The sequence below is a fragment of the Neopelma chrysocephalum genome, unplaced genomic scaffold (genome assembly GCF_003984885.1).
Source record: "Neopelma chrysocephalum unplaced genomic scaffold, ASM398488v2 Primary Assembly neopelma1_97390, whole genome shotgun sequence".
In the NCBI taxonomy this organism is placed as follows: domain Eukaryota; kingdom Metazoa; phylum Chordata; class Aves; order Passeriformes; family Pipridae; genus Neopelma; species Neopelma chrysocephalum.
Window position 1 is genome coordinate 91515 of NW_020926031.1, and position 14170 is coordinate 105684.

The following is a 14170-nucleotide window of genomic DNA, read 5'->3' on the forward strand; positions in this document are numbered from 1 at the left end:
ACCACCTTCCGGGCTAAAAAGTCGACATGCTCTCACAGGGGACTTCTTTGCAATTACATTGATGCCACACAATTACAGTTTGGAAAATGTGACACAAGATACCTTTTCCTCTGCTCCTTGTAAGAATGATTCCACAGCGAAACTGATGAATGTCTGTGATGTAATTAAAACAAAACTGAAACGAAGCCCTGCCATGAATGACTATGAGTTGTAGTAAGAACAGTTATTGAGCAAATGTGCAGGTATGCAGATTCACATCTAGTAATTAAAGCAAAGGTGAAACAAAGTCATGCAATGAGTGACTTATTAGTAATTATGACTTGTAGTAAGGATAATTATTGAGCAAATGTGTAGGTATGCAGATTCACATATAGTAATTAAAGCAAAAGTGAAACAAAGCCCTGCAATGAGTGACTTATTAGGAATTATGACTTGTAGTAGGGACAGGTACTGAGCAAATGTGCAGGTATGCAGCCTCATGTCATCTGCATGTGAATTAACCTACACTGTACACACTAGCTAGTCAAAAGACCTCTGAAGAGATGTGTAGATATTAATCACTATCCTCTGCACGTCTACATACACTGAATCCCTCTCCCAGCACAGTGCAGCAGCTTCCTCAGCTAAACCATCACTTTGTATTAGTTTGGTTATGAGTGAAAGAGAAATAAAAAATACTGAGGTGTTGGTTTTTTTCCTCAGACAGAATCTCTTAGATTTCGCCACCTAAAATTAAGAGTAGGATCTTCCACAAATAGAAGCTCACTCACGGCCATAAGGAGGAATTAAAAACTACTGCAGCAGATGACAGCTGTATCAAACACATAAGAGCAACACAGGTATTATAACATATGCATCTATTAGAGACTTGTTTCAAGTATAATTAGCTAGCAAGTAATCCAATATAATTATTTAGTAAACTCTGCCTATAAGTATACAGTCATTCTTGTAGAAACCAGCTTCAGATAAACCACAAGCAATCATATTAACATTTCCTGTTTAAAACAGTGTTAAACACCTCATGTATAGATATTACATTTTAAATAGCAAGTAAACATCCTGTCCATCAGGGCTGTGTTACCTTTGAACTTCCTAGTTCCATTTTTCTTCTCTCTGCACAGACTGCTCTGGAACACACCACGTACTTCTCTGGAGGTGGTGGAAAAGTGAGAGGGAATGGGAAAGCAGAGCAGAGACCGCCACAGTGCCGAGCATAGGGACACAGATGGAGACTGCATGACTGTGCTTCAACACTGTGCAGAGAAGAAGACTCCCATGTCCAGTCACAGGTCTCCTTTCAAGACAAAGGTACTGCCTTTCATGATGCAGGTGCATTGGAGTTTGTTCGGTGGTGAGGAATGAAGTCAGAGATGGGTCTCTCCTGGAAAGCTCAGGAAACTGATGCGTCAGTGACCCTCGGTGAAATATTACTTTTCCTCCTAGTCCCATCAGTGGGAAACTTTCCTTCAGGTGACTCAGGGTCCATTCAGCATCCACCAACTCCATCATCAGGACAGATAGCATAGCTCTCCTCCCATGTATCAATGGGAAAGCAGCATTTTCACTTAAGGAGATGCCTGCCCATGACAGTGTGCATGTACCTCAAACAGGATCAGCACAGCACTGGCTTGCAGGACTTCACACAACTGACCCAAGCATCAGTGCAGGTCCAGGGACATCCAGCATCACCATCACTGACCACACAACCCCAAGCATGACGCATCACCCACCCATGGCTATACTTGTGCCAAAGTATGTTGAGACTCCTCTATCCAGCAGGAACGCTGCATAACTTGACTTTGCTGCATGAGTGAAACAGGGTAAAATGATGCCAGGTGTTCCTCATCATGACAGTCCAGGTATGGTTGCACTTGACTACTGCACACCTAGAATCATAGAATGTAAGACTGGAAAAGACTTCTAAGGTCAAGTCCAACCATTAACTAGCACTGCCAAGTCCACCACTAAACCATGTCCTTAAGCACCTCTTCTACATGCTTTTTGAACACTTCCAGGGACATTGATTCCATCACTTCCCTGGACAGCCAGTTCCAATGCCCGACTGCCCTTTCAATGAAGAAGTTTTTCCTAATATCCAATCTTAAACCTGCCCTGGTGCAACCTGAGATCATTTCCTCTTGTCCTATCACTTGCTACTTGGGAGAAGAGGCTGACCCCCACTGCACTACAACCTTCTTTCAGGTAATTGTAGAGAGCAATAAGGTCTCCCCTGAGCCTCCTTTTCTCCAAACCAAACAACCTCAGCTCCCTCAGCCACTCCTCATATGACTTATTCTCTAGACCCTTCAACAGCTCCCTTGCTCTTGTCCGGACACACTCCAGCACCTCAATGTCCTTCTTGTAGTGAGGGGCCCAGAACTGGACACAGCACTTCAGGTGTGGCCTCACCAGTGCCAAGTACGGGGGACAATTGATGCCCTGGTCCTGCTGGCCACATTATTTCTGATACAAGCCAGGATGCCATCAGCCTTCTGGGTCACCTGGGCACGCTGCTGGCTCATATTCAGCTGGCTGTCAGCCAACGCCCAACCTCTCTGTCCTTACATCAGGGCACACACAGCTTTTAAAAATCACCAACTTGGTTTTAGTTGTTTTTTTTTTAAGGGTGCCTCCCTCAAGACCCACTTCAGGAGCTTTAATCTCAATAAACTCCTCTAACCCTGTCAAGGTCAGGGCGTGCCCCAGCAGAGGCAGGGACCCCAGCGCACTGCTCTGGGCACATGTCTCAGGGAAACCTGCTGTTTCCCCAAGACCAGCTCAGCAGAGCCTCCAGCAGCCAGCATGTGCAGTATCTCCCCATCTGAGCTAATTTTCAGTAAGTAATTAGGTGCTTATGAAAATCCCAGCCCATCCTTGACGCATGGAGGAAATGGATTGATTATTTACCCGTGATTTCTAAAAACAAAGGTTGTCAACCCCCAAGGTTATCAATACAACTCCTTTCAGTATCATTACATTCACTTTCAATTACACTTCTAAGAAATGGATACAGTTTCTGTTCTCTTTCCACAGCTATTTTCTGAAACAGAAATATTCAACAGAAAGATGGAACTGGAGGGACAGTAGCCACAGATAAACCACAAGAGCAGATGTAGTCTATTTTTGTTAAATGTGCTCTTGTAGCATGATTATTTTTTTAATATAATGCAGGTCCTTTTTTCTTTTTTTAAAGCATCACTGCGCTGAACAGAGAGGTGCATCACCTCTGTATATAACACAGCCTGTAGCCCCTCTATATGAAGAGGAAAATTTGAGTTAATTACCCACATCACCTCATTAGCCTCCCTCTCCCAACAAATAAAAATTAAAGAGAAGCACACTTGCTGGAGTAGAATTGCTGAAAGGCAGAAGTTGCAAGATTACTGTGCAGTGTACTGCCAGCTGCAAGCAGGAGAAAGCCCTAGCAGGAATGCCAAGACCCTGGCTCACACAGGAAACATATATAGCTGTTATTCTTTCACAGGCATTTCTTTTTTTCTAATTCATTCAAATAATGTTTCAAAGGTGAAAAGGCACTTACAATCACAAGACAACAATCAGAGCTCTTTGGTTGTTTTTTTTTACTTTGACAGTACAATTATTCTGTATATTGCACGTATATCATGAGATTAGGGAAGTAATAAGATCAGGCCACAGAAAATTTAGAACACAAACGATGAACAAATAAAAATCTCTACTGAAACATCCTATTAAATATCTTTAGGGAGAGTCATCTACTTCCTAACTATGTCCATTTGTTCCTTAAACTATAGGGTTTGGACTCAGTGGAAAATATGGGAAGAATCAGGGCTGTAACAAGATATTCACAGAGTAAATGTATATACCTCGTGCATCTCTGTTCAAAGAAAGGACACGAGATACTCCAAACCCACGTGATGCTTTACCTACGTCTTTCATATCTGTGTTTACTATTGTGACAAGGAAGGGTCTCTGGAAATACACTCACACCTCACTAGACGTAGCACATTTACTACATCCAAACTTAAACAGAACACATCAGAGCAATAGGCAAGTTTAATACTAAGGAGTGCAATATTCTCACAGAAGTATTTATGGCATGAGACTTGCTCAGGCAGGGACATAGCTAATATGGCACGTTGTCTATAGCTTCAAATTCTGTTTTAACGCTGGCCTACGCAGGGCATTCCAGTCCCTCTCCAGCTCCTCCCTCTCCCCCGCTGTACATCACCCAGCAAACCCAGGGAGTGGGCTGCACTGAATGGCCTCAGCTTCGTCAATTCAAACCAACGTTCATTCCAAACCTTATCAATTCAGTTAAGAAAAAACTGCTGCTGGAAAGGAGAAATAAGGTGACTGTTCTGAGAGCCCGCTCAGCCGGCTGGCAGTAACCTTGTCCATCGCGGGCCTGGTGTTCCCCGGTGGGGCTGTCACACAGCGCGCGGACACAGTTACTTTATTTTCGACCCTGACACCTCCCAGCGCGCCCGTGAGCGCTGCCCGGGCAGGTAATTGTGCCTTATCCCCGTGGTGCAGCCAGACGAGCACATCCCCAGCCCGGGCTACCTCCCCGGCCAGCGCCGCTCCGGGAGCGGGATGCTCCTGGAGGACGAGTCGGGCAGAACGCGCATCCCCGGCATCCCCCGCCGCACCTTCCCAGCCGCCTCCCGCAGCGGAGGGCGGGCCGGTCCTTACCGTAGATCAGGCTTCTCGTCACCTGCCCCCCCATGGCGGCGCAGCCCCCGCCCGGCTCCGGCCCCGGCTCCCGCTCCGCTCCGCAGTCCCCGGCCCACGCGGGACGCGGCTGCCCCGCGCCGGCAGCCTCCGCCCACCCCCGCGCCTCCCGCCGCGGCACCGGCGCTCCGAGCTGTCATCTTTATTTACATAAGAAGGAGGAGACTTCGCGGCTTCCTGAAATAGCTGCCGGCGTTTCATGGATGCAGCGTGTCCCCCCTTCCCCACGCACACACCACAGTCCCACGGTGGAGAACTCAGCGGGCAAAGGCATCCACGCGCGGTGCTACCGGCGCTGCGCGCCGCTGGCCGGGATGAAACCCGGCGGTAGCCGGCGAAACCCGGCAACGCCAGGAACAAAGCGGGAGGACCGCAGGCTCCACCGAAGGAAAAAAAAACCAAGATTCATAAAATCAAACGACTTTGGCCATCTGAAACTTTCGCTCCCCAGTGGTTGATGCCCTAGTGCAAAATCCTGGAAAAAATCAGAATAGGAAAAAAAAGTTTAAAAAAAATTTATTACCAGGCATCACCACTCCAGAGTCTTCAAACGGTCTTTGCAGGTTAATTATTAATTATTTAATAGCAAAGAAGCGCTCGAAACGCAGAATGGTTCGCCACAGACTGAAAATAATACCCCCAGTAAACTCTTTCGTGCAGGGCTCGCACGTTCAGCGCAGATGCAAGGCTTTCTGCACTCCAGTTCACTACCTCTGCTGATGGATATGGCCAGCAGCAGGAGGTTGCCGACAGCGGTTCAGGGAGGTGCGCAGGGGACTGCAGCCAGGGTTGAACCCTCTCTCTGCATCCCGCAGTTCATGCAGGACCTTGCTCGTTCCCTCCTCCGAATCTCCAGCACTGCACACCCCTGCCTATACGCTCATGTCCCTGCCATCTCTCCTGTCCACTGCTCTGAGAGTAAATTAACACAGCAAGCACCCAGCTGCCACAGCCAGCCACGGCATCTCCCAGCTGGCTCGTTTAAAACTACCTCATGCATCTTTATGCTGCACCGCAGTCGCCCTCCTCTCTGCAGAGGAGCAAGAGTCAAACTTATGCAGCTGCAAGTGCAGCTCTACCTCCCAACTCTTACCATGGTGTTGGGCAAATCCTGCCATCCCACTGCCTCGACTCTGCCACCGGAAAAATGGAAAATGAGATTTTCTCTTGCCTGTGTTGTAAGGATTATTGCTTAGGACATCTGTGTGCTGAGGTCTCAGCACTTCTGGAAAGAAAAAAAAAAAAGGCAGTGCAAAAAAAGCCCAAGCCAAAAAGCATAGTCAGGGTGTTTGCACTATTGCTGCATGCTTGAGGAAAGCTGTGTCCAGCATTTTCAACCTGTGAGAGGAGCCTCTCTCAAGCCCCCCAGCAGCAGCCAGTCACCACTGCCGGCTCACCCAGTGGCTCCCACCTGCCCAGCTGAGGAGACTTGCACCCAGACCCCAGAGCCAAGCAGCAGCTCTTCTTTAGCTGAGCAGCGCACAGGCAGCACTCCGCTCATCCCTGCCCATAGTCACACTCCGCAGAGCTCATGGCAGCTTCTTGGCAGAATAATCTTCCTTCCCCCCGCCTTCTATTTTTTTCCCCTCCCCAGATGATGCTGCACTTACAGCAGCAGCGGGTGGGGTGAGGACTCATCTCCAGGAGCACTGCGGTGTGTCCCCCACACCCCAATGGGTGCAGGACATCTCCCAGGTCACACCACCCCATCACAGCACCCTGCTCTGCTCCCTGGCTGCTGGGGACCACAAGGCCACAAGGACACTGCCTGTTTCATGTCCTGAGGGTAGCCCACCCTCTCAGGCTGACAGCAAAGGGTCCAGGAATTTACACCATCAAATACGACATTTCACTTGGAGGAACGAAGATTAATTTGGACGTTCAATCCCAAATTTTCTCCCTCAGTTTCAGCTCTGCTTTCCATCCTTACCTTAATCTTGCTACAGCTCTGTGAATAATTGACTTCTTGGTTCACTGCCTCAACCAAGAGATTGCTAGAAAAAAAATATAATTTCATGTTGGCCCAAAAATGAATGCTTTGTGCGTCTCGCTGAACAAAATGTTTCTTTAACTCAAAATGAAGCATTTTATTTTCAGAGTTATTTTTACCTCATTTTTTCAAGTTATGGTCATTCAAACCAGCTCTGAAATGATGTCCTAGAAAAAAAAAAGAATTAAAACCTTTGTTTTGTATATACCAAAAGGAAAATTTTGAATTGTTATCTTTTCTGATTATTTTATTTTTTGCAACTTATTGGCTTTGTTTGTTTGTCTGAGGGGGAGGATGGAGAGGGCAGACTGCCAAAGTGAGTCATCCTGTTTGGCAGAAAATTATAAACAATTTCAATTGATTTTAAAATTCCATTTTTTTTAGAAAAAAATCCAGCATCCCCTCCCACCCCTGAACTTCCCCTAGTGCTGTGGAGCAGCTTGTAGGGGACACAGCCCCTCAGAGCCATTCATGGCAGTAAAATGGCCTGTCCGCCCTGTTCAATGATAAACCTTTGAGGATTATTTGCCATATGGCAAATCTTTCCTTCAGTCATGTCACACTGAAACTTACTGCTGACTTGTTCTTGTCACTTTTCAGACCTTGCTCTTTTCCAAATTACTCCTCAGACCTTCATGTTTAGGTTCTCCTCTAGACATAGGAAAAACCTACCTATAGCCCTGTTCCTATTTTACAGTTCTCTCTGCCAATACCTTCTAGGTCCCCTTGGGGTGTTTCTTTGCCCTTGTCAATATGGGTAAGGCCTCCCATTTTGGCATCAAGTATAAAAGTCAATATCATTCCCATTTGTGCTCTCTCCTAAATCACTAACAAAGGTATTAGGTTGGACCCAACAGAAACCCAGCCCCTAAATCCATTCCCATTCATGAACAGCATCCAGCAAACTCCAGCCAAGAAGCAGTGCTGCTGTCCAAGCTGGGAGGAATCTGCTGCAGGAGTATTTTGAGGCAATGTCTGATCTTGCTAAATATACTCATCGACCACAAGAGTAGGATGCTGAGGCTGCAGAGCACTCCTGAAGATAGATTCATGTCATCAAGGTTGTGTATTAGCTAAAACCTGGATCTTTCCAAGCAGCCTTGAGCAGACAATGGGGCATCTCTCCTATCCCTCTGGGGATAAAAACCCTAACCCTGAGCACCAGGCAGCGGGTTTGGGTATGAAATTGAGGGGTCATGAGCATCTGCATTGCTTCTCTGGTGTCCTGGTCAGAAGGCTGGCAACCAGGAAGGAGGATGCTAGAAATCCATCATGGTCTGGGAAAAGACATCCCAACATGGCCAAACAGCCCATTCCATCCTGACTGGAAGAAAGCAAGAGAGATACCTGCAGGGAACCACAACAGGGAAAACAGCTCTACAGAGACCTGTCTGGCACAGGAGTAGACACAGAAAAAGATACAAAGAGGGAAGAAGGAGAGGATGAAAAATCCAACTAATGATGATCAAGGATAAGATTATACTTATGCACAGGCCAGGCCAGGAAGATGAAAATCCAGCTCAGGCAAGCCTCATGCAGCTAGAAGTCTTTTGGGACTGGATTTGGCTCTGTGGAGAACTGGAGTTTACTCTTCATAAGCAAGACAAAAGAAGGAGAAAGGGGAACCTCTCTAGATTGGAGGTTTCATCCACTTTAACAGTGCTGCAGGTAGACACATCCCACCAAAAACCAGTCCAAAAAGTTTCCTTGAATATCAGTATGGGTAAAAGGTGGAAACTGTGAAAATCAATGTAATATTTGCCAGGGACATAGAACCTTCTCATAATGATTTTTATGTTTAAAAGCTGCAATCAGTTTTCTATTACCACTGCACTTAACTCTATGGTAACCAACAGATTGACTAGAAATTGCCCTTTTTCGCTCAACACAGTAGCTCTCAGCAAACAGCTGGAGTTCATCTAGGAAGATGAGGTAATTTACGGGAACACATTCTCAGGTCTTTTTTCAGCTTAAGTCTCTGACTCATGGGGGGAAACTTCACCTGTACAGTAAGCAGATTTCCTTCAGGAACTTCTGCCACTGTAACTCTATAGGAAAAATAATGTTCTCAACAGGAAAGCATCCAAGAAAAAAAGGATCACCAGTATATGCAAGTGCATAAGAAACAGGGACCAGAGCTAGGAAACCTTGCCTTCTAAGCATCCTTTTAACAATAATTTATTGCCATTAATAGAGGGAACTTAGACAAAAGGTGTGTCTCTGCTTTTAATTCTTTCTCTGTAATACAAAGATAATGATACTGCCCCAGCAAGCAGTATGCTGATTAGTTGACATTTATGCAGCCATTTGGGAATATAATGAGTTATGTCATTATTAAGCATTATTATAAAGCTGCAGCTCTGGATGAAAGCCAAGTCTCAATGTGTAAGCCAAAGGAAATTCAAAATTCTGGCTCAAATTCTTAAAATCAAAATCTCCACTCATACCTACAAACTATGGCACCGTGACCACTAACCCAGGTGCTCAGTTATCCCAATACAATTATCTGCAGGCACGGCAGGAAGGAGAGTTTAAGGACAGGAAAAATCTTTAGGCTGACTATCCACTTTACATTCACACTCAGCATAAATGAGACATCAGTTGTGTTTGCTTTAGCAGGAGCTGCAGTGGCACAGTGGTAAAGGCTGCCTCTGGTAGGGCAATGAAGACATCAGGGAGGTGTTGTAATGGATGTCCAGGATGTGGATTGATTCAGTGAAGGAGAGCCAGAGGCATCATGTCACTGCTCAAGGGCTGTCACGCCAAAGCTGCCACAGGACATCCCAGTCTTAACCCTGACCCTGCCAGCACCCAGAGTTCTATCGTAACCCCCCTGCGTCACTGTCTGCAGGAGTGGAAGAGGGAAACAGCAGTGCTGGAGAGGGGCAAGAGGCTAAGCAAGGAGAAGGATTTCCAAGGCAAGAAACTGAACTGATCTCAGGCCAAGTTGCACAACGTTTTTCCATCAGCATGCAAATGCTCACAAGCCCCCACTGGACTGGGTTTATCTTCAAAGAGAGTGACTCAGTGCATAAAGGTGTCAGGAAAGAAATTAATGCCCCAAAAGCCAGGAGTGCTCCCTTCTTGAATGCTTTTGGGATAATGTATTCAGAAAACCCTGTGGGACAGTAAGAGAAAGTAGTCACTGGAAATCACAAAATTCAACGTAAGCTGTGCCTGGCAATTAAACATTGCATCGAGCTAACCAGGAGCTTTTAGATTATACAGAAAATCTTTGTCTGTCTGGGGCAAGATTCCCTGAAATCTGCCAAAAGCCCCTTCATGAGGGCCAGTGCCTGCAACACTGACTAGGCCTTCAAATGCCTCCAGCTCTCACCTTCATTTATATGCTAAATTAATAGCTGCCTCTCACTGCCATTTCGGATTAACACTTCAAGCACAAGAAGATTCAAAAGAATCTTAGGCCTATCCAAATGTAATGGAAAATGAAGATAAAAACATTTCACCAGAAGAACCATTGTCATTTCAAAAAACAAAGAAATGCTGATTTATAACACTCACCTAGTGAAGCTGACTTGTGCTTTCAGAACAAGTATAAAAACTAGAGAGAAAACTGAAGTTTCTATCTTAAAGCAAATATTTTCTTTAGTTTCATGTGAATATCTTTATTTTTACTCTGACTGAAGGCACAGCACAACAATAACATGGCAGGACTTGTTACTTCAAGTCCAGTTCTGTGGCTATTAAACGTTTGGAAACTTTAAACAGTATCATCCCGTGTGATAAGGCACTATGACAGGTTTTAGCAACAGAAGTACAATACAGTTTTCCACACAGGGTTACAGGGAATGCTGGTACAATATATATACTTTTATATTATATAAGTAGCTTGTTCATGCTTTATCACAGGCAACATCCAAATTCTGCACTGCAAAACTAAATTACCAGCTGAAATCATCAGCATTTTCATGGCATTTTTGCTTGAACGTTTGACTGAGCAAACACTATATTCATTTCACAATATTTCTGAAGGAAGAGGTGATGCCTCTCTGCCTGAGCTAAAGTATATTTTGAGGTTTTGCAAAAATTTAAAGGCGGACCTTTCAAGCAACAGATTAATTCACTTTAACAATCTTCATTCCATGCCCTCTGGAAAGGGCACAGGCAGGAACCCTGTGAAACCAAAGAGGTAAATAAGGTAATCAGAAAGCACCAGGGTACAAATGAAGGTTAGATAGACAGCTTCCACTCCAGAACATGCAAGCTTTTGAGACCTTGAATTTGTAATCTCAATAATGTTCCCTTGGCATAGAAGTGCAGTTTCTAAAGATTTTTCTTAGTAGATACAGTGATAGGAGAGAATAATGTTTCTGTTTCCTGTGCCACCCTTTCCAAGAAAAGCCTCTCACTTACATGCACTGATGTTTGTAACCAAGCAAAGGTGCTGTATGTTTGTGATGTAAATATTAACCCAGCAGAGAAGCACCTTTTTATTACCCTGTTGAAAGTCCTTCAGAGAGGACAGAAAAGGGCAGCAGAATCCAAAGGAAACGTTCTGGGCTGGCAAGACAGGCAGCAGGCTCACACCACATGTCCATGAGACGTCCCCCACTGCAGGTGCTCAAAGAAAGTTTTTAGCCTGAACTTTGAAAGGCTCCTGGGGTCACAGAGGAAGGTCCCTGATCCTCTTCCAGGACTGGCTCCCTATGCACTCCTCCTCACCCCAAAACTTCCCTGCCTCCTGCTAAAGGGCCATGCTAGAGGAAATGGGATTTATTTACAAAACTTTGCCATTAACAAGGCTGCTTTTGCAAGCTTTTTTACATTAGACTCTGGGGAACCAAAGGAGCTGGAAGTCAAATACTTCAAGGGCAAAACGCATGGCAATGGTGAATTTTCCAGCCCTGATGAGAAGAATCTTGCAGGTGTAAATACCAAACAAATCATGTCATGCCTGTTACAGGTGTTGCCCATTCCCACTCCTCTGTTCATCTGTTACCCTTCTTGGGTCTCCTGCTCTCCCTCACCAGACACTGTTGTCTTGTACCTCCCCATTCTATACTCTTTGTGGCTTTTCAAGTTTTATTTGAAATTTAGCCTTCCTCCCTTGTTATATCCTTTAACTCCTTTCTTCTACTATTCAAATTAAAAGATGTTTTGAACCTCAGTCTCACAGAAGCATCATGAAAGGTCTCAAGCCAGATGCAGTAGACTGGGGGTAGCTATTATTGGAATGAGAAATGAGTTTTGGTTCTTCAGCTCAGGAAAACAGGATTTAATCAGTATAAAAATCAGAGCTTTACCTTCACCAAATGCCACTTATTTTGTACCTACTTTAGCAAAGCACAAAGCAGATGAACATCAAGTGCAAATACTGTACTGAGTAAAGCAATGCTCATGTTTCCCTCCAGTCACTTCTCCATTCAACATCTCCATTTCCAGGAGGAGGGATCAGAGTAGGACACGAGATTCATATTACCAAACGCAGAAAAATGTCTGTATCCCTAGGATCTAAACCATGCTAATATATTCATCTCTACAGCATCTAGACTGAGTGTCTCTGACCTACCACAGCTTCTTCTGATCTGCCGCAAACTTTCACAAACCAAAACAACACTGTGCCATTGCGCCTCTTCCTCCCATACACCATGCCTCCAATCCAAAGGTCTTTTTCACTTCTTTTTCCTTCCTCCCCCAATTCTTTGTCTCAGCAACCTCTTCTGTGCCGCCCACACACTTGGAGAGCAGAGAGCGGACCAATCTGGCAAGCTCAAATAACAACAAAAAAAGGAAAGAAAAGGAAAATAGAAGTTGTTTTCTGGCCTAGAAGACTCCTCTGTATTTTTATCTGGAGGGAGCAATCAAATCTCTTTTCCTTTCACCAGGAACCAAAGGGAATGGCAATGGATCCCAAGGTCTCACATTCTCCCGAATCAGCCCTCACAAAAACAAGGGGGAAAGGCTGGTGTTTCTTCTGGACACACAGGCACCTTTGAATAGGAACATTAAACTTATTTTCAACCTTCTTTCAGCATCAAGCACCAGTTAAAAATATCCATTTTTACAAGGTGGGGTTCGATTAGTCAGTTTTCTTGTTTGTTTTTCTTAAAAAGGGCTGAGGACAAGCTTTGCTGCCTGCAGGCTGGTTAACCAGCCAGGCAGTTGTTGGCGCTTCAGGAACTGCTGGGCTGGCTGGGCATGAGCCCACACACGCAGCACAAGAAGGGGGTTTGGAAGGGTGCAGAGCTCCATGTGCAGCAGACACCCCCAGAGTGCCCACACGGCACTGACAACATTTACCCATCAAGGTCTCAATCCTGCAATCTCACCAGCACATTCAAAAAAATCCACTCTGGCATAAAGCATCTAATGACATTAATGGCACACAGCACAGTGATACGGTCCAGGCATGTGGAAACAATCATAGGCCCAGAACCCAGGACGACTGATTTTTTTCCCATTCAATGTATGTTTTACTTAGATGTCTGCTTCTTCCCACCCTTCTTTCTCGGTCTCCCAAACAGAGAAAAACATCTTTAAAACAGAAATGTCATATCACACATATCTAAGAAACAAAAAATGCTTAACTTAGATATAAACAATATATTTTATTAAATACACATATTCCTAATAACAGGCAAGATTTGACCCCGGCACAACTGGTCACTGATCAGATAAAATACATCTGAACTCTGTTCAGCATGAGGGGCTAAAAATAATGTTTGTGATTTCTACACAGAATTGAGTTTCAATAAGAAATAAACATTGTTTATTAGGACCAAAGTGTATGTTCCACAGGATGAATCAAAAACTCTAACCTACTCTGTGCAGCTATTTGCTTGCTCAAGGTGACCTATGAGCCGTACCTCAGGCTAGTAAAAATCAGCAATTACATCATTTACAACAACAGTCCAAACAGAGTCTCTCTCCCTCTCTATCAGGTCATCTTAACTCAGCTGTTCTTATGTCCTGGAGATGTTTTATCTGCACAAAAGCATTTTTATTTTTGCAACTTCGTGCCAACTATGATGATTCCTGTCACTTAAGCTTTTTGTAGCCACACAGACAAAATGTCCACCTTCAATAGATTTATCAGCACAGTTGTAGCCAGAGAGTCTTCATAATGCTGACACAGTCTTTAACCAGGCTTTTACCAAGTATCCACCTAGACTGCTCTATTGAAAGCAAATTTTCATGTCTGTCTCTGGAAGCAGATCAGCCACCCCACTCTTTGCCAGTATTTCTGAAGCGGACATTTTCATGCATCTCCTCCTGCCTTGTAACTTCAGGAACCATCACCAAAGCTTTGGGCAGCAGCATATTCTTGCCCACAGGAGACAGGTGCTCTTCCCAGGGGAATCCCCACTTGACTCTTATCCAGCCTTTACCTCCAAGGAGAAAACAAAGACAATCAATGCTCAGTGCTCCCCAATTTCTATCAGATCTTCATCCAATTGCACTGTGACTCACTTCTAACTCACATACAGTGAACTCAGTCCACTGACA

At 44.9% G+C, this 14170-nt stretch overlaps 1 protein-coding gene across 6 annotated transcripts in view; it reads right to left on the reverse strand.

Moving 5' to 3' along the window:
• NEURL1 (neuralized E3 ubiquitin protein ligase 1) overlaps positions 1-14170 on the reverse strand; it is a 151529-nt gene that overhangs the window by 83585 nt on the left and 53774 nt on the right. Inside the window, exons 2-3 of one of the 6 annotated variants that reach the window (XM_027672306.1) lie at positions 6644-6707; positions 5807-5935 (exon numbers count right to left, since the gene is read on the reverse strand). The exons of 1 other annotated variant lie outside the window; for it this stretch is intronic. In XM_027672306.1, the coding sequence (XP_027528107.1) occupies positions 5807-5831 (25 nt within the window). In that variant the 5' untranslated portion in view covers positions 5832-5935; positions 6644-6707. Of the gene's footprint in view, positions 1-4674; positions 4761-4863; positions 4921-5806; positions 5939-6643; positions 6708-6822; positions 6848-14170 lie in introns of those variants that run through there. 4 more of the 6 variants (XM_027672305.1, XM_027672307.1, XM_027672309.1 and 1 more) reach the window with 4 other exon arrangements.